The 20,793-nt window shown below is 38.1% G+C and overlaps 1 protein-coding gene across 1 annotated transcript in view; it reads left to right on the forward strand.

The window, feature by feature from the left end:
- The window catches only part of TRAPPC12 (trafficking protein particle complex subunit 12), a gene marked incomplete at its 5' end in the record, with an annotated part of 40,018 nt that overhangs the window by 11,704 nt on the left and 7,521 nt on the right, over positions 1-20,793 (forward strand). The window contains 4 exons of the mRNA XM_010169878.1: positions 880-992; positions 8,571-8,643; positions 12,323-12,396; positions 19,813-19,911. Coding sequence (XP_010168180.1) covers positions 880-992; positions 8,571-8,643; positions 12,323-12,396; positions 19,813-19,911 — 359 coding nt within the window. The remainder of the gene's footprint in view (positions 1-879; positions 993-8,570; positions 8,644-12,322; positions 12,397-19,812; positions 19,912-20,793) is intronic.

The following is a 20,793-nucleotide window of genomic DNA, read 5'->3' on the forward strand; positions in this document are numbered from 1 at the left end:
ACACAAAATACACCATCTTTACGAAGAGTCAGACTCACAGTAGAGAGTCATTTATTAACTCTGTGGAAGAGCTAATATTAATGAAGTAAAACTCAGACTAAAAGTTATCTTTAGAGCAATGGAATGGTCTCTGCTTAGCATAATGGAGTCAGACCTTTACAGAAATCTATGGCTATTAATAGAAAAAAGGAACAAAATATTTTGTAATATATATAAATTTCCCAGATAACTCATACATGTGTAGATTTAATGTGTCTTCATTATACTGTTTTAATTTTTTATTTCTTTTTGACTCATGTGGGGTTTTTTTTTGTTTTTTTGTTTCTCCCCCCCCAACATAGGAGCCCTTTATATCAACCCTCTATTTGGAAAAGGATTACATAGAAGTGGTTTTGCATGCCTTGGTTACATAACTTTTTCACAAACATTCTTTTAAGGCCATTAATTTAATATTATTTCTTCTGCATTGATTGTAAAATAGGCATAATTATGAAACATTAGGATTAATGTAGCTACAACTTTGTGTAAATTTCTGGGTTTTTTAATCCTTCATGTTGGTTAGTTTATAAAAACTTTTAATGGAACATTGTACTTCCATGCACAACTTGGTTTTGAAAACTTTAATTAGGTGCACCATTTTCTTACCTTCTTGATGATGGTTACATATGTGTTTACCTATTTAAAACCTTTTACAATACATTGCATGTTACAACTGAGAAGTTTGCTGTTTTCTCATCTTTCAGCAGCAGAAGAAAAAGATATGAAGATGAAAATGGACTTTGTGTTATATAAGTAGTGAGAAATACCTTGTCTAATGTAAGCAAATTACAAACTGATAGTTATAGCAAACACATTTAATAAAATTAATTCTGTTTCTAGGTTCCATGGTTCCTTTCTCCATGCGGATTTTACATGCTGAACTTCCTCAGTACCTAGGTAATCCTCAGGAGTCACTTGACAGACTGCATAGTATGAAGATAATCTGCTCCAAGGTAACAGTTTCTCTATACATTAATGTTTCTTAATATTTAAGAAATATATTTTACTGTCCTTATAAAGAACATTACGTTTCAAAGATGACATTTTTTTACTCCATCTTGATACATATAAGGAACTCGCTAAAAGAAGTAACTAAGTGCCTCTTCCATTTGAGGATACATCCTTCTCTCCTCTGTGCTACCTCAGACTAAAATGAGTAGAACAGTGGGCAGCATAGTTCTCTTGCTTTCATGCTTTTGCCAGCCAAGACACAGAGGATAGTAAGTGAGTAGGAGAGCTTTCTTCCCTTACTCAACTGCATCCAGCTAGCTCAAAACACAGTTGTTAATAGTCTTGATCCTTCAGAAGTAGTCTGAATAGCTAGTTTTGGAAACAACGGTCATGTGGGAATGTAAATGCAACCTGATGAGTTTGTTTTGTGGTTTTTATTTTGTTTTGTCAAGTGCTGCAATCCAGTATGGCCTAAATTATAATATGGGATTTGTCAGTGCTGAAATTGGAGTGATGGTGTTGTAAGCACTAACCTTATCCACTAAATCTAACACCTTGACTCTTAAGCATTCATCCTTAAATGCTTTTTACAGAAATCTTTCCCAAGTGGTCTAATGTAATGGTGACTGTAAACGTAACAGTGTGGCAAACTGTAGAAGAAATGTAGCATTATTGTTTTATCCGTGACACCTGAAACTTCAAAACTGTATATAAGATAAAGGCACATGATTAATTTTTATTTTCAGTATTCCTTTAAAGTTTCCTGTATTTACTCCTGAAAATAACTTGGATAATAGAAGTAAAAGGATTTGATAATTGCTGATTGTATAGCTATAATGACCTTACGTATATAAAATCGAACCTACTTCTAGCAGAGTAGTAACTAGGATAACCAAATGTTTGCAGTAAAAAACCCAGTTCTTTGTATTATGAGGGAAAAAGATGAAAGGTTTAGGTAATAAGAGATTAATGTGGCTTTTGTTACAGAGTTGGAAGGAATTGATTTGGAAACAGTTGAGAGATAATACCTAATTTGGCTAAGAAGTGCTACTTCACGAATGCTGTTACCTGTTCATGACCATCTCATCTAACAATATTACTGGCAGACTGGTCTCTCCAGCTTTTTCCTTCATAAGCAGTCTTTCTCAATTTGAAGTAATTTTTTTCCTTTAGGAAATGTCATACTCCTGTTGCAGGATTTCACAGTGCTTCTACTGACATTTGCCTACCCCGATCTGCTGCAGATCAGCTGCTTCATATCCTGGTTTTATGCAATCTGGTATAAAGTGCTGCGTTGTTTCTCCTCAGTCATGAAGGTGCCACTAGATTCAAAAAACTTAACCGGTTTTTAAGTTCCTTTATCTTCTAACGAAGAGGGAAAATTGTATGAACGAGGAAGTGACTGCTAAGCAGGGCATTCATCAGCCATCTGGCTAACTTTATTGAAATGGCCATATCTCAGTTACAGTGTGATCAGCAATGATTCTCCACAGGTTAAAGATTATCCATCAATAGAGGAATGAAAGAAAAGGAAATTAACTCCCACCCCCCTGCCCCTTTACAAGACTTTTAAATCAGTTACAACCTTGAGGTGGCTGTGCTGGCCTTCTTTTTCTTCAAGAGAAAAAGCAAAACCAGTGTACCAAGGAAACGTTTAAACTATAACACATGCTTTTTCTATGAACACGAGCTAGGCTGATTATTTGTTCAAATAAGGGAAACTTCTGCTGGAGAAGATGAAAGAGAAATAAAGGAGGTGGGCAAAATAAAATTTACCTATTTCCCTGCCCGTTAAGTTCTTGAAGAACATGTCTGTTTACTCTTGTTCTCGCTCCATCAGCCTTGAGCGGCTTAGGTCACTACAAATCCTGTGTGATCCCTTGTACCCTTGGGGAAAGCTTCTTTGAGGCTGGCTGTGCACCTTCTCCAAGCTCTTCTGAGAAGTCCCCCATTCTCTGCATTTGCTGTTGATTCTCAGATTGCCATCTCTTTCACTCTGCCTTTCTGTGTCTGAACTGGCAAAGTTTCTCCTGGGTTAGTGTGTTCAGTTATGGTCAGAAAGAGAACGATCTCCTTTTGCTTTGGACAGCTTCCACCAGAGGCAGGGTACAGTAGCCAGGACAAGCCATTGTCTGTGCTGATGGATGTTCCTTTTTAAAGTACAGAACACAGAAAGCTACGAACGAACAAATAAAACATACCATCCTTCTCAAGGGAATATTTCTGATTATTTATTCTAGACACCTCATTCCAGATAACTTCATTTGTTTTCATTCAATTTAAATACCTTGTCTTTTGGAGCAATTGAAAGACAACTCTAGAAACAAGAGTGTGAAAAAGGACAACTTGTAAAGATAAATATGTTTCTAAAAGACAGTTGTAAATTGGTGTGGACTTAACCATTTGAAGTCAGGATTGGCTGACAAAAACTACTGTTTAGATACATTTTATTTTTTTTTTTATAGAATGCTATTAGTTTTATAATCTCGATCTCACCTGGAATGTTCAAGAATAAAGTGCAGAATACTTATGAAAACCTATGGCATAACCAAGAAAATAAGAGAAAGGATTTACACTGATTATTCTTAATATTTGTATATGACACTTGGGAACTATTTGGGTTATAACAGAATTAATTGGGGAGCTTTCAACCAAAAGCCTCTAGTGTTTTACTTCCCTTTTTTAAAAAGTGGAAAAATAATCTTTGGTCATCCGTATTTACAGAAGGGCAGATGAATAGTCATTATGTAAATGGGATGATCTTGGAGTCATAAAAGCCAGAAGAGAGAAAAGACCTATTAGCTCACCTAGTCTGTCTCTGCAACACAAGGCTGTTTTCTAGTTTTTAATGAGCCAGCCTATGGAGCTGAGGCCACATCCCCTGGGAGGCTATTCCAGACTAATACTAATGCATTCTTATAATAAGAAAATTTGTCTTTCTATTTTGTTTCTCTTCCTTAATATAATTGTGGGTTTTTTCTATCCAATACCTCCTTTTAACCTGCTAAATTCCCTCTCACTTTTTGTTATATGCATTCTACAGACACTTGTCAACTTTGGATTAACTGTTCTACTTAAAGATCTAACTGTATTTCCTTTGTTCACTATTTTGGTAACTCGATCTCTTCAGCCTCCATCTGCTTACATAATTCTGGTACCCAAAGAAGGATTGGAGGTTGAGTGCAAAAATATAATTTTCATTTTTCCTGTATAGGGAATAATGTTTTTACCTTTTTCAGTATTCCTGCGAATTTGTAACCAAGATCTGATTGGGTATTTTACCCTTCTTGTCTATAGGTACAACGTTTGGGAAAAAAATAATCTGTAGTGCCAAGTGCCTGTTATAGCTTGGAGGAAGAATCCAGTGAAATTGTTACTGTCTCTGTGTTATTGCTGGTCTTCTCAACACGACTTGCCTCAATGAATTCTTGCCCTTGTAAGCCTGCCTTGAAATGAATGGTCTCCAAACAGCCAAGCTGTAAGAGCAACAATAGTAATTTAAATCACAAAGGGGTTTCTTCTTTTAAAGCATTCATTTGAAAACAGAGGCGTGATCACTTTAGTGCTAATAATGCTGAGGACATGCTAATAACTGCTTACCTGGAGACCAAAATGTGAAAAGAACAACAATCAGGCTTAAACGAAACTCCTCCCTTGTTTGTACCTAAGCTTTCTAGCTGATTGAGGGAGATCTCCTGGAAATGCACACATCTCATAGTGCAGTGTATTTCACTTTTTAACCCTAATCCTTCAAGTGGCAGAGCTGTACTAGGCTCTTCTACCAGGTGAGTGGAGCAGTGGCAAGTGGGTTAAAAGTCTTGCTTCCTAAAATCACCTCTGCAAGTGTACTTTGTGCCATTTGCCCATCGGACAGGCTCCCTCTGTAGTGCCACTGCTCTCCTTCATGAGTAGTTATGTTCTTCCCTTGCCCTTCCATGCACACTCTTCATACCTCCTGGGCTTCTGTTTTACTTTCAAATGGATGAAGTTTTCAGTCTCTTAGCTACTGATTGGGTTTTATTTTCATTCAACTTCCCGTTCTGGTTCAGTTACTAAGGTCACATAAGTATTTACGTTACTTACTGTCTCAATGCCTGTTTGATGAGTTTGTAGAAATGATGATGATCCTGCACCAGTCCGGGTACCTAAAATCAGAGAATAGCCTGGTTGGAAAAGACCTCTGAGATCATCGAGTCCAACCATACCTGTCCACTACTAAACCGTATCTTCGAGCACTCCATCTAGCCATCGTTTAAACGCCTCCAGGGATGGAGACTCAACCACCTTCCTAGGCAGCCCATTCCAGTAAAGAAGTATTTCCTGACACCCAATCTGTACCTCTCCTGGCGAAACTTAAGGCCATTGCCTCTTGTTCCATCACAAGTTACCTGGGAGAAAAGACACACACCTGCCTTCCTACAGCCTCCTTTCAGGTAGTTTTAGATGGTGATAAGGTCTCCCCTCAGCCTCCTCTTCTCTAGACTAAATAACTCCAGTTCCCTCAGCCGCTCGTCATAAGGCTTGTTCTTCAGCCCCTTCACCAGCTTCGTTGCCCTTTTTTGGACATGCTCCAATGCCCCAATGTCCTTCTTGTAAAGAGGGGCCCAAAACTGGACACAGGATTCAAGGTGCAGCCTCACCGTGACTTCTCTGGTCCTGCTGGCCACACTGTTTCTGATACAGACCAGGATGCTGTTGGCCTTTTTGGCCACCTGGGCACACTGCTGGCTCATGTTCAGCCAGCTGTCAACCAACACCCCCAGGTCCTTTTCTGCCAGGTAATGCCACAGTTTCAGGAGCACCAAAAAAGGTTATTTTGAGTAAGAAGCTGATGCTGGTGCAAAGTTGTGGAAGAAGAAATAAAGTATTAAAAAGAGATACATAAGGATAGGAAACACCCAGTAATGCAAATGTTGGTGTGCATAGGTTAGTAATAACAGCATACAGGCGATTGATAGGAAATGAAAGAGAAGACTCAAGGTGGTAAGACTAGCCAGTGAAACTAATGAATGTGCATTTATAAATGTTCAAAACAAGAAAAAGCAGAGATCATACATAAAACTGATGTTTAAAGTAAATAGTAGGAGTGTTCAATCATATATAATAGAAACAAGGATGTTTAGAGCTATCCCATGTGATATTGCTAGAATAAACAGTATGTCATCTGTAGAAAAGTGGGATAAGGGGATTTGCTAAAATCAAACATTTCATGTCAGCTAACCCAGATAGCTTACACTGAGGAACTGCCTGCATCATTAATGTTTTTATTAAACAATTCTTGGAAAACTGAGGAAATGCCCAGATACAGAAAAACTGCAGATGATGTTCCTATACTTAAGAAGGGCAAAAGGACATCAACCTAGGGAATAAAACAATTAGCCTCAAATCAGCATCGAGTTCTGTTTTAATTACATTGAGCTTGAGGTGATGGGTAGATATCCCCAAGTAATGTCACTGAATGGTTAATGTAATACTCTAATTGTATGCTAATATCTAATTCATTTTTAATTATGTTAGTGAGCACATTTTCAGAGAAACCCATTGTCTTTTTAAACAAGCATGCCTCATTGATGAAGGCACCTTGTTATGTTTAGACCATTCCAAGAGTTAGAACTTGGAGCCTTATTGAGAATGAGAAGCGATCACTAGATATTTTGCAAGGGAACAGAAGGATCATGGGTTTTAGACTGGACAGCAAAAAGACAATAAGGTGGTTTTGGTTTGTTGGAGAAAATAATGGGTTTTTTTTCTCTGACAAGGTGCCTTATTATACACTAGGCATTTGACACTTAAATGTGATGCTTTGGTTTCTAAGGGATTTCTAGGTGGCTCCACTGCTTTTGAAAGTAGGACTTAAATTCAGCCTCGCAGGCGTGCCACTGCAGTCTCATAAATTGCCACCTAGCAACTAAGCTGCAGTATCTACTGGTGTATGCTTATAGCCTCTCAAAATCTGAGGTAAGGCAACTTAGCCTAGCCCTCTGTGAACAAGGTTTACACTAAATCATATTATCTTGTATTTGTCATGGGCTAACAGTTCTTATCAGGAAAATTACCCTGGCTCAGCTGCTGTGTGGTAACTGCTGTCATTTCATCATATGTCTGTCCTTGCTCTAAAGTTCCTTGTAGCTAAATTTATGGCATCTAACATCAAGCTTTCACATCTGTGAAAAGAGCTCGGTATCTCATAGGGCAATTCCTTCCACTTTAAGAAGTCTAAAGTAGGTCGCAGGAACTGGCTTCCTGCAGGTACCAGTTGCTCTTTGTTGGCTGTAGAAGGCACAAGCTCATTGTCTGAGGCCAGACTAATTCTCCTTGTCTTTGCTTTGGAGGATTTCCTGTCTTGGTTTTAAGTGTTTGCTTACAAAGCAATGAGCACAATTTGAATGCTTTGGTGGTGTAGGAAAAAGCAGTTGCTTCTTATGCTGACAGAAGTTGAGAGTTCTGTGTTTGGAAGTGCACTCAGTCCCTGGAAGAGGCAGCACCTTGTATTCCCCTCATCGGCTAACCACAGTTTCTGATTAAAGAGCAAATGGCCTTAATGGTTTTTCAAAGGAAATGTCAAACGTTGTTCTACAGCTCAAGTTATAAATCTATAACAGGAAAAATGGGGTGATCTGTGGGAATCATAAAACAATTTTGGAGGAACTGTAATGGAATTAGAAAAAGGAAAGTTAATGGAAACCGATGACGAGTGGAGTCCCTCAGGGGTTGGTATTGGGGCCAGTGCTGTTCAACATCTTTGTCAGTGACGTGGACAGTGGGATTGAGTGCACCCTCAGCAAGTTTGCTGATTGAAACCAAGCTGTGTGGTGCAGTTGACACGCTGGAGGGACGGGATGCCATCCAGAGGGACCTTGACAGGCTTGAGAGGTGGGCCTGTGCTAACATCATGAAGTTCAACAAGGGGGGTTGGAACTGGATGATCTTTAAGGTCCCTTCCAACCCAAACCATTCTATGATTCTATGACTTGTATGTCAGATGGAGTCTTACAAAAATATTTTAAAAGTGCTTAAGACACAAGCTTCATGAAGTATACATTTTCATTCTTCCAATAATACAACAAATGTTTCATTCACTCAACAATTTACATTATTTAAAATCTGTAATAAATAAAAGGAAGCAATAAAACTCAAACTTTGAGAAGGAAATTGCAGTAAGAACTAAGGGGAGGATGAAAACACAAAAGGATGAAACCAGAGCCCATATTTAGGGTGCGGGAGTAAAGAGGCAGTGCTTTCTATGAAAAATCAGTTTTACTTTCTTTGTGGTCATTAACATGAATTCTCCGGTGAAGCATATTTTATGTTTTGCTTAACAAAATCTGTGTGTCCCTAGAGCGTGTGACATTTAATGTTCTCTAAGTATCATAAACCTGAACTCTAACATCCTTCTACCATACAGTGGCTTTCTTACTTTGTACAATTGATCTAGCTATGATAAGAATCACTAATTTTGAACTGTATCTAGGTGAAGCATTCCTGCCTGAATTGGTTTACATATAAACTGTCAGCTGTAGATAATTTGCATTATAGTGCTGTTTAAACTGATGTTGGTTACTTTAAAAATTTTACTACAGATACTAGAAAATTTGGAACAAGGCTTAGCTGAAGATGGAAGTATGACTAACATTACACAGGAGAACAGACAAGGTAGGTATTCTTTAAACATTTTTTTCACAGGCACTGTGTTTTTATTGGTTGTCTAAATATGCCAGAAGTTTTCACAAGACTGTCCCAGAATTGTTAAAACAGTATTTTTGTAATCTCAGCTTACTTTCTGAAATTACACACTTTGTACTTCTATTTGCTGGAATTAATTTCACAATTTTACCCTTGATGTACTAAATATTTTTTTTTTCCTACTTAGAAGAAACAAAGAATATGACTGTTGTCCTCTAGTGATGAATATATAAGTGTATTGCTGTTGCATCTAGATGGTTGTTTCATCTTAAGCTTTGGCTGACTGGCTCCTCTTGGTCCTCATGTCTGAAACCCACTAGATTTCTTTAGATCAGCCTGTCATGGTACAAGGGCTGCACTGCTACATAGATATCTTGAGTCTTACCATAGCTGCATGGTACTTAGACTCCTGAAATACCTAAGTTACTTTTTAGAATAAAATTTAGTGGTTTTTTCCTGTTCCTTTTATCTTAGTTATTTAATTTAAATAGTACAGGATACAGGACTGCATACAGTAGGGTCATCAGGACAAATTAGTTGTCCAAGCATTTTTTTTAAGTGGAATTTATACTAATGATGTCATTTGAGTACACTTAAGAATTGGGCAAGAAGTGACATTTTAGGCATTGTTATGGATTAGATGAACCAGTGATGGTACCCTGCAAGTTAAAAACATTATACCAAGAAGACAAAAACCTTTCAGCTTCAGCTAACAGTCTAAGGAAATCTTACCAACTTATTTCTAGGATAACATTCACCTAGAGCCTATGGGAAGTACAAGCCTGCCTCTGAGATAGGAAGGGGCCAAACAGAGTTGTTAGCAGAGTTAAACTATTATAAACAATTCTTTAAAGCAATGTCTATATGGGAGGGTGCAGACCTGTCTGAACTCTCCTGCCTGGTCTTCAGCTGACTGGGTGTAAAGCAGCTTTAATGTGTTGTTGTACTTTACTTAATACGCCATCTAGATATGCCCTAAAAAAGCAGGCATACATGTGAGCAGCATATATCATAAAGGCATTTGCAAATATTTTCAAATGAGTACATTTACTACTCTTCTCAAAAGGGTTAGGAAAAAGAGAAATAATCTGATATTGAAGATTTATCCACAGCACTCCAGGACTTTCTGTTCTTTTCTCCTTGTATCTACTATTCCTCTTGCCTCTGTTCTCCTACCTACTTTTTCCTCTTATCCCCCTTCTACCTTCATTTGTGTCCTTTTTGTCCTCACATTTTTTTCCTTTTTACCCCTTTAAAAATTAAGACACTGATTCCCCTTTAAGGTATAAGGACTTTATCCTGTGTCATCATCCTGTGTTCTGTAGTCTGCCTTACTCCTGAATTTCTGGCTCCTTGCTTTTCCTCTCTGCTGCTGCTTTAGAGCTGAGATGAGCTCAGGAGGAGGCATAGTTACAAAAACAGCAGCTAGTAGTTACCAAGGGACAAGGCTGCTGAAAATTTGGAGAGGTCTTCCTGTGTCTACTGTGCAGCTGTCTGTAGGTTTAAGACTGCCAAAAAGCCCGTGGGACCTTTGCAGAGACTGTTGACTGCTGTTGTCTGTGGAGGTCAGCCAGGTCTGCTCCCTGTCTGCTTCTTCACTGCATTTGGAGCTCCAGGAGGCTGATAATGGGTTTGGTTTTTTTGATGTGAGCATAGCTGAAGCAAACCTTATTAACTGTATGTGAAAACAGCTTTAATTCATTACGGGGATTATGCTTACCATGTAATTTCCTTATTGCTGGTGTAAGAAGGTGCCACACCGATCAACTTGCCATGTACAGTCTCGAACAGAATACCTCATTTGCCAGTTTTTCGACAGGCAGAGAGGTTTAGCATTGCACCACTTGCCTGGTAATACATTCTGTACAATGTCAATTTTGCAGCTTCTCAGTGCACAGAGTTCCTATTGAAATGAGTGGCCATGTGGAGTATGGAGTCCTTGATAAATAACAAGGAAAAACAAATGCTTAGAGTGGAAGCATGGCTGCACAGACCCGCCGAGCTGGTTTCAGGCATTTCAGTAACATACAGCAGTCAGCTGCTGGATTTTGAATGTTGTTTACTTCTTTGCAGATTTTCTTTAACCCATTTCTGCCAGTGCTAAGAAGCTTCCTTCTGCAGGGCTAAGCAATTTTCAGATTAGGCTCCTGTTCCATTTATAGCACTGACTGAAGACACCTGGTCTGTCTGCTTTGCAGTCTTTTTTGAGGACCAGAGCTGGTGCTACTGGATTGTTAACAGGAAACCTAGATAGCTCCACTGCAGGAGTCAACATCTAATTTGTTGTCACCTAAATCCTAAAAAGCTGAATATGGTTACCAAACTATGAGAACATGGAAAAAGGAGAGATTAACATAAGTGAAATAATAAAGGAGGGTTATTTAGATGGCCAGGTTTTACAGATGCCCACAAGGAAGGAAAACCAGCAATGTATCATAAAATATTCGCTCATGGTTTGCATTGTCCTCTCCATTGATAGCAATAGGGATGTGTGGTCTAGTGAGAATTTCCAAAACAGAAGCTAGGAGTAGTGAATGATTTTAAGGTATGATAGATGAAACACGGGTGCAGTCTTTGGCCCCACATTATGCTCCTCTTTTGACAAAGATAATTTGGGAATATTCATTATTTTGTTTTGTTTTGCTGTTGGAGAGGGTTGAAGGGAGTTTTTCTTTTTAGGAAAGGGAGTAGACATTTCACCAAGCTCTCTTCTTGTTTGTAATGGCATTTATGTGTGCTGAAAGAATTACCCATGTGACCTACCATACTTTCATCAGAGTCTACATTATTGATACAAATAAGTGCTCTGAGTTATCACAATCTCATTGAAATACCTTCTTCTCCCTTTCCTCCCCCTTTCTTAAATCATTACAGTGACCTTGACAGCTGATTGATTGAGATACATTTATTTTCCAGATGTACTAAATTAATACTCCTAATGTTTATTTTTGAGGATTAGTGGAATATTTCTAGCACTGATCTATGGTGCTATAACACAAAAGAAAATAAGGATCTGCGTGAACCATTCTCTTAAAACATCAGGAGTCTGTCTGCATAGCAAGAGAGAGAAATCTGCTGCTGCAGTTTTTAATGCCTGCAAGCTCTAAGAGCATGGGGAAAGCAGACAGGCTTGGCAGATTTTTCCAGCATATCTCTTAAGCCAGAGGCAAGCACAAACAGTCCCAGACTCAAGACAGTTCTCACCCTGCATGTTTTGGCTCTGAAATTACATTTTAGCTATGTTTGAATTTTGAGTTTATCACATTTAATGCTGTAGATTACATGTTTTTAAACTGATGCTCATTATCACTTGATTCTTTTTATGCACCTTTTGTTCTGATATTGGAAAATGCATGGCTTCCTTTAGCGTTTAGTATTTGGCCTGAGCTCAAAGCTGAGCGGCTGTCTATTGCTCTGTGTTGTTGTATCATATACAGTCCCCAGAGCTGCTTGAGCAATTCCATCAGAGAGATGCTGAATTTTCTGTCTGATGGTGCAGCATGGCTGAGAATTAAAAATTCTAGGCTAAAACCCAGCGGTGTTAACGAGGGGGATCTTTCAAAATCGTAATTCATAGGACCAATAATTGATGGCAAGAAAGAACATCTAATTTATTTGTGCAAATTCACAAGCTGCTCTTATTTTGCAGCCTCTGTTCAGTTGTGGAGGTCACGTCTGGGCCAGGTGATGTACTCCATGGCAAACTGTCTGCTAATGATGAAGGTACGTGGGTGGCAACAACTGCAGAGGTACCGTATATTCCAGAATAGAATATCAGAGAAAGCGCAAGAGAAATACTGGTGCATAGATAAGGGAAGACTACCTGACTGTACATGGAGGTTTTGCTTAGTGAAGAATTAATTAGACTTAATAATGTCTTATTTAATAGATAACCATTTGCAATAATGTTCTTAAGAATGTATCCGTACTTATTTTTCCCCAAATCATCCTGGAGAATTTGTAATAACAATACAGAATTTGCATTTTTAAATTGAATTTTTCAAACACTTAACTAAATGCTGTAATTAAAAGCAGTTATGTGCTCTGCCTTTTTTAAACTGTGCACTACGAATGTTGCTCTATTTGTGAGCTTTAATAATACTGCAGCCTTTGTATATGATGAAGGTCTGGAACATCTAAATCATTGAATCAGAGAATGGTTAGGGTTGGAAGGGACCTTCTCATGTTGCAGCCCAGGATACGGTTATTGGCCTTCTGGGCTGCAAGTGCACATTGCCGGCTCATGTTGAGCTTCTCGTCCACCTTTGTCAACTTATCTCAGTTGTAAGCTGTCTTCTTTCAAGTTAAATCCTCACTAGTGGGGGGGGCGAGGGGGAAAGAGAAAGGAATACCAGCAAAAGTAACTGGCTTCCATTGTTGGGTTTTTTCCCCCCTCGTTTCCCCCTTACTTTTTAAGCAATCCTACTCCATTTGGTGCAACACCCTTAGCTTCTTCTTGGGTTCAGGAAGTAGAAATAAAACAACTTCTGATGTTTGCTGCATGGTCGGAGAAATAGGGATGTCGCCATTCTGAGCTTGCAACAAGCTGCTGTTATCCTGAGCTTAACTGTACATCACAAATCAATTAGCAGCAACAGCCTCAGAGCAGAGCTGTCAGCAGTATAATCTTCAGAGGCCAAGATTTGCACTCCTTGCTCCCTGCTCCTTGATTGCCCAAGGTCATGCCAAACCTGACCCTCTGATGTTTACTAAGCTACTTCCCAAATGGGGCTCCATTCTTAGTATTACAATACCTCAAATAGCATGCATTTTTTAGTTAAGATCCAGTTAACCAAATACTACTTTACATGAAATGGAATATCCTTTTTATGAGAATTAGGGAAAACAGAAATTTGTATTCATAATGATAATGCGATCAGAACATTTCTGTCTTGAATAGAAATAATTGTCCATTAAACCATGAGGTATTTTTAAGAATTTGTGTTTTGAAGTAGGTACTTGACATAGGTTCAATTTTTAAGAAACTTTTTCCAAAAGCAAGTGGGGAAAAGCAAGAATTGCCATCCCAAACAAAGTAGAATATATAAATAAGAAAATGATGGTAGTGTATTTTTTCAAGAAGTTCACTTTACTTTTGACTGTGAATTGTTTTTAACACTTTCGGTGTTTTTCTCCTCGTGTACACACAAATCCACGTGCATGCACAGTTCTCACCTTTCTTAAGATTTGGTCCTGTTCGTGCTGTTTTCTTCTAATAATAGAAATGTATTTGTGAATACCAATTATCACCTTTTTGGAAATGGTGCTTCAGAAATACTGCGGCTCAGATACTTCCTAAGACCAATTGTATTTAGGGCCTATCTCACAGCTTTTAAGTTAGAAATGTATGGTCCCACAGTAACTTCCAAATTACCCATAACTGCATGTTAATATACAGTTACTTCCATTTGAAATTTGCATTTCAGTACATTGGCTATGAAGTAGTTGTGAGTTCCTCAGTTTTCAGGAATATTGTTATATGGAGGAGTAGAGAGTTCTTAAGAAAGATTTCTCAAACATAGTGATGTTTCAGATAAAATCAGAGTAGTTCGTGAAGTTAATTTTTCGGCTTTCGTGACAGATCCTCTGTGAGAGAATTATGTTGGTCATTTATAAATTTAATAACTTCAGAGACCATCCTAACATGCATCAATGTTATAATCATCTCCTCCACCTTCTAGAGTATTCAGTATGAAACTATTTCTTAAAATAATTTTTAAACACTTTAGTTAATTCTCTCATGAACAATTATATTAATTGAACAGCTTCACGTATTTATATTTTTTGCTGTTGTGTAATGCACTTTAAAAATGACATTTCTTTTCACTAAAGTATTTCAAGTGAATATAATTTAAAAAAAAAAAACAAACAACTGATTTCATTTTCCAAGTCAGTGTCATCGTCATCTATTGCCATCTAGTGAACATTTACAATATTGCAATGTGGTCATATTTGATCCCCAAGTACTATTAGGTAAATGGAAGAGCTTGTGCTATTAGTAGATTAATAATAATAATTTATTAAAGTAAAACTCTGTGATATTGGTATAAAAAAAGAAAAACTCATTATCTTATTTTTACTAACCTCTTTCTTTGGCCAAAAAAACTTCAGTACTATTTAATAGGGAGTCATCTTGTCAGGATTGACTCTTGAAAGTAAAATAAATAAATAAATAAAAAGACAACTTTGATTGGCTGTTGGGCCTAGAACTGTTTAAATGTACTTCAATTATCCTCAACTCTAATTGGGTTTAGTTCACATCATCTCTCTTCTGCATTATTTATCTGACTCAAGGAATTCTGTTTATGTAGCACAATGATTTTTCTCTTTTTAAATATGGCCTCATTAGTTCCATAACTAAACATCGTATTAAATTATTGAGATGGAGGGGTGTTATTGTATTGGAGGTGTTGAGTGAGGTGCAAAGAGGAGATTCACCCAGACTTGCGCAGGAAGCCTGTAGTGGAACAGGAGATTAATCGCACATCTGGGACCATCTTTCCGAGGTACTGAATTCTGCCTGCTGTGTCCCTTTATCTGCGTGACCAACGATCCGGTTTGGTAGCAGTTTAAGGCAATCTTGCTATATGGTCTTTTCCTGTTCGTCCCCTTTTCTTTGTACAACCTTTCTTAAATGTATTCTAGCTTGCTTCTGTGCACCACTATAGACTTAACTGAGTGACAAAACAAAAGAAATGGTGGATCTCAGTTATATCAACTGAATCAGCTTTTGCTGTTTCATGTGAATAGGGGCAACTTAAGGGAGGAGGTGGAAATACAGCAGGAAGGGGAGACCACATAACATGTCTCATTGTAGACTTCCATTTACAAGAACTGTGGACTTAAGTCACTATGAAAGTGTACCCTGAATATATAGCAGCATGAGGGAATATTCATTTAAAATGCAACTGATGATGTGCGTTGCTTAATTTCAACAGTCTAATTGCAAAACATCTGTCATTTTACTAAATCACCATGGAAGTGTCTTGAAAACTTTCTAAGTTCTTTTCATCTGAGCTAAAATTGCTTTTGACATTATCTTACCAGACTTTTACCTCTCTGAGGAATAAACACTTAAGTACTTTCCATATATATTGTAAAGGCACACTAATTAAAGGCACATTTTTCACTTTTTAGAGTTTTTTTTCAGTGTTGTCTTAGCTTTTGTAGAACTTGCCCTTCATAAAAACAAAAGCATTAGAATTTATTTTAATTTGGGGCCTAATACAATTTAAACTGTACAAAGGAGGAGGTAACAGCTTGTACTAACCACACAAGGGACCGATGCCTAAGGACTTTGGTTCCTCTGTGATTGAAAGGAGAAAGACTGCCCAGATCATTGTGTCTTTTGCCTAACTGTGCTGCAGTACTGCTCTTTGGATTCATAACACTGTGAATTTCTGCTTTTATAACCCTTCCACAAGTGCACTAGATGGGGAGGAAGGATAAGTTATCCCTGCCCTTTCTTCCCAAAATATAGTATTTATGAACTGTACAGTTTGTATAATTAAAGCTGATTTTTAGTCTATGGTTTATTGAATCTACTCTCAACATTCTACACCTCATGGTCATTTATGCTCATTTCTAAATATCTCATAATTAATATTTTAAGTACTTAAAGTGGTGGTGAGGGCAACATGAAAATGTATAAAGCAGTGACCATGAAGGGAAATACAGTTATACTGCAGTGCATCAAAGGAAAAACAAACCCCACCTGCTATTTTTGTGCACGTAGGTCCAGTAACTTGGTAGAACTATTTTAGAGTGGTATATTTAATGTTAGTTCCAAATTTTCATAATAAAAGAGATTTTGATTATAAAACAGTAGGCCAACTCTCATTCATATCCTATACTGTGTAACTTCAGTGCTGCTTTTGGGATTTTTTATGAACATGTGGAAAATCTGAAAGCTTGCAATCTTTAGAAATAAAAGACCATGACAACACATCAGCCCAACCTTTAAGTCTTAAGATCACAAGCTGTAGTCGTTGGGTTTTTTTACTGGCAGTACCTAATACATCTTGCTCTTCACAACCACAACTTGTATCAACCAAGACTTTGCTCCTCTGGGAGGTTGTCTGCTCATCATTCTCTCCGACAATGTTTGTTGTACCGTGTCACATTAGCAAAGCTGAGAATGAAAACAAAGTTTTAATAAATGAGATCAAATCTCATCTACTTTTCAATATGCTTCTTTAGAAGGAACTGTCAGATAAAATGCTTTTATAACCTACCATGGAATAGTATCATTCTGTATCACATGTAGGATACTCTAGAAATCTACTACTGCTTCCATGATAGTGTGGGGGAAGAGTAAATGCATATTATACTCACTGTGGGATCCTGGAGTAACTACCAAATAAGGCTGTATTTAGAAGTGAGCCTGGATATCGTGATAATGTTTAATGGTTTCATCCTGGGGTCATCCTTGCCTGTGCTTAGGGGTGGCTTTGGACATACATGACTTAGTCTATTGTCATCTCCTGGAAAAAATGGGTCCCATTCCTGTGATAGGTACTGCAAGGCATGTGGTAGATAAGCACAGATGCTACATGCTGTGATGTTATATGGAAACAGGGTGCCATATCCACAAATACAGTGCATAGACTCTTAATGCTTCACCTCTGCTCTCACATTTTAGGAGGTGTGAATGTTTATGTAGTCTAGTTATAATGCATATAGTGATGTACAGTCACTTGATAGGGAATCCAAAAGGGGAGGAGGGTTTGTTTGCCTGACTAGGCCAAGTCCATGAAGCCCCAGCAGTGTGGGCCTCCAAGATGTTACTTGACTGCTTGTTCTACCCAGGCTGGCTACTGCCTACACTGGGGAGCCTGTGGTGTTATAATCGTGCAGACAGTGCCCCCTCGTGCAGCTGCTTCTGGCCAAGGCTTTTCTGCAGTCAAATCATGCTAAACTAGAAACTAAGCTGACAGAAGCACTTTTCTATCAGCTTAACTGCATGATCTCCAGGGAATTGTTTCTATGTCAGTTTGGGGATATGACTGTAAAGCCCCCACACCTCATGGGTGTGCTACACATCTTTGTTGTGTAGCCAAAACCTTAGAGTGTGCAGGAGACTGAGTGCTGGGTAAGGGGCAGCTTTAGACCACAGAATGGAAGACATTGAGCACAAAAGCTAGAATTCCATATTAAAAGTTATTTCTCCAAGAAGCACATTTTATGCTTAAAGGGATAAAATTCACAGTCATAGACAACCCTTCAGATTTTAGAAATGACACTCTTGCAGGTATTAATAGCTAAGACAAGCATGGCTGGGGTTCCTCTAAGGATCCAGTTCAGAGGGTTCTTCCCTATTCCAAGTTCTTTATGCCTACCTAACACAGTGAGACTCCATGCAATTAAGTCCTTTAGTGAGAGCTGATACAGTGAAAATTGAGTTTTTCCTAAGTCATAAATTTATGCAAAATTTTGCTCTGAACTCTTTCCACTGCTAATAATAAGCATGAACATGGCATGGCACACTAGAATTGGAATAAACTCTAAATGTTAATAATTAACTGTTCAGAATTAATTATTATACCCACAATATACAAGTTGTTTGCAAAAGAAAGGTCCTGCAGAGTGCCTCCTGGGCTGTTTAAGTCAGCCTCTACTGTTATAGGACATGTAATTTCTCTCATATACAGATCAGACTCCAGAGACTTCTCTTGATTTTTTTTTTTTTTTGTGTGTGAAACAATTAGTATGTTCTAAATGGTGATCTGGTACACAGGTCAAGTAGTTTTAAGAGTGACCTCAGGAAAAGACATTCATTACACCTGGGGCACATTGCCTCCTCAGACTAAGCAGAAGATGAAGAAAAAGTACCTTTACCAGTAGCTGTGATCACATTTGGAACAAGTTAAATATTTGAGTACTATAATTTGACCAAGAAAATGGTAGGGTAGAGAACATCCCAAGATGTCTTTGCAGTTTTGAGAGATTATTCTTTGATGTCTTTTGCTTCCAAACACCCACCACAAATTCTTCTGTTAAGTTGAAGGGCACAACTGTCAGTAATCACCAGAGAATCTTATGCCTTTGCAAATACCTGGCTTCTATAAGCAAATGCAGGCTTTCTCTGCCTCTGCTCAGGCTTGCTCCAAGAAGCCAAAGCTGAGGCTCCATGAATGTACCCACTACTTGTCTTCCAGTCAGTATAAAGCACATGCAGAGTTTCTTGTGTATGCCTGCCAAAGACCGTGTAGCCAGGCTCTAAAAATCATTTACTGCCTGGATCATTGAATTGCTGCAGTTTAACCATGAAACAGCTGGAATGCAGTAACCAGTCACATGGGCACTTCTTTCCTGTGGGAAATGGGACCATGATTTTGTTTAATCCTCTGTCACTGGTCATTATCTGGAGGGTACAGTTGCACTGCATCTTGAGCAGGCAGATCTCAGAGCTGCCACTATCCAGCACGGTCTTTGTGCAGGCGCATGTGCATGTGGGGTCACTTGCAAAGCTTCCTGGAGTTCAGAACCAGCTCACTCCTCACTTAGTTTTAGCCCAAATCAGTTTTCTGTTTAGATTACCTCCTCATCTTCCTTTTGCACGGTATGGTAGAAGAGAGCAAGGACCTGGGTGGAGGGATTGAAAAGGTTTGTTTCTCTTGGCAGTAGCACTAATTTGTCATCTGAAAACGTGCATGAATTGCAGCTTCTCACGCATATTTTTCATAACTTAACAGCATGTGCACAAGCAGTTCCCAAAGCTTCGGAACATAGTTTGTTAAACCATGTAAATTATACATATATTTGAAACATGTGACACTTCTCAAGTATGTATACCCCAGTCACACAGAAGGCTTTTGACTTTCATCCTAAATCATAATCTAAACTGAAGAGTAAATGTTCAGATTTTTTTGTTCTTGGCATTTAGCTACAAACAGAAATATGATCCAGTTGGGGGGGGGGGGGGGGGGAGGATAGGTGATCCCCTGTGTATGCAGTTCCAGTATAACTGAGAAAAGACCAATATAGTCAGCTACTGGTGGCTGCAGTGATAGAAATTCTGTCCCACTGACAAGTTCCAATTATTTTAGTTCTGTTTGAATACGTCTTTAAAAAGAAGGCAACATAAAGGCTGACAAATGCTGAGCTTAAACACGTGGTTGTGTTCTTTTCACCTTTTAGGACTATGTGCTTGCTGTAGATGCTTATCACACCGTCATCAAGTGTTACCCACAGCAAGAGCCTCAGCTGTTGAGTGGAATTGGAAGGATTTTCCTTCAGGTATGCATTTTATTCTAAATCTGCTAGGTAATATTGCTTTTGACAACTATGTAGTGAATAATTGTTGCATTTAAAACAATAGCTGCTTTTATCGGGCATCTATCAAATTGTAGAGGCAGTGGTCAAAACAAAAAAACCTTCTACCACGTGATACTAGATAAAGTTAGGAAATACAAGGCACCTATAATATTAAAGGTGCATGCATGTCCATTAGTGAACAAAGAACATGCTGTAGAAAATTATGCTAATAATTTAGTCAAAGAGCAACATTCTGCTTTCCCTAAAACTAATGGTAAAGCTCCCATTGACTTCAGTGAGCCAGAAATTAACTAAAAATCTCATTTCTCACTGCCTCAAACTGCATGCAGCTCTCAGTCACACTGTATAACTGCCATCTTCATCTAGAAAAAAATTGAGAGTTTCCTTCTTTTGTCAAGGTTATATCCCTGAGAAAGCAGGGGAGGGCACATGAAAAGAAAAAACAGGACTGCACAAGTGTAATAAATTTACATGTAGCTATGTACTTACCATAATAAGTAAAAAAAGGTGAAAGTAGAGTAGTACTTTTTTGTTTATCAGAAAATGATGCATCTAAATAGTATTTGTTTTAATTTTTAGTATCTCACAAGTTTTTTGCAGTTCTTTCTGATTTCTGATTACTGATATTTCAAACTTTTCCTTTTTTATCTTCTTGTTTTTATTATTTATTATAAATGCAATTTTGAGTTGTTGAGTATTTACAATCTTATTTGTGACGTTCATGTTATAAAATTATATTGAAATGGAATAATTTACTCTTGATAGATAATTAAATCATTAACATTGTTTGCTTGAAATCATAGAATGTCATTCAAACTCAGTTATGGATTTTTGGTTCTCAGC

This window comes from Antrostomus carolinensis, unplaced genomic scaffold, assembly GCF_000700745.2.
Source record: "Antrostomus carolinensis isolate BGI_N321 unplaced genomic scaffold, ASM70074v2 scaffold15546, whole genome shotgun sequence".
In the NCBI taxonomy this organism is placed as follows: Eukaryota; Metazoa; Chordata; class Aves; order Caprimulgiformes; family Caprimulgidae; genus Antrostomus; species Antrostomus carolinensis.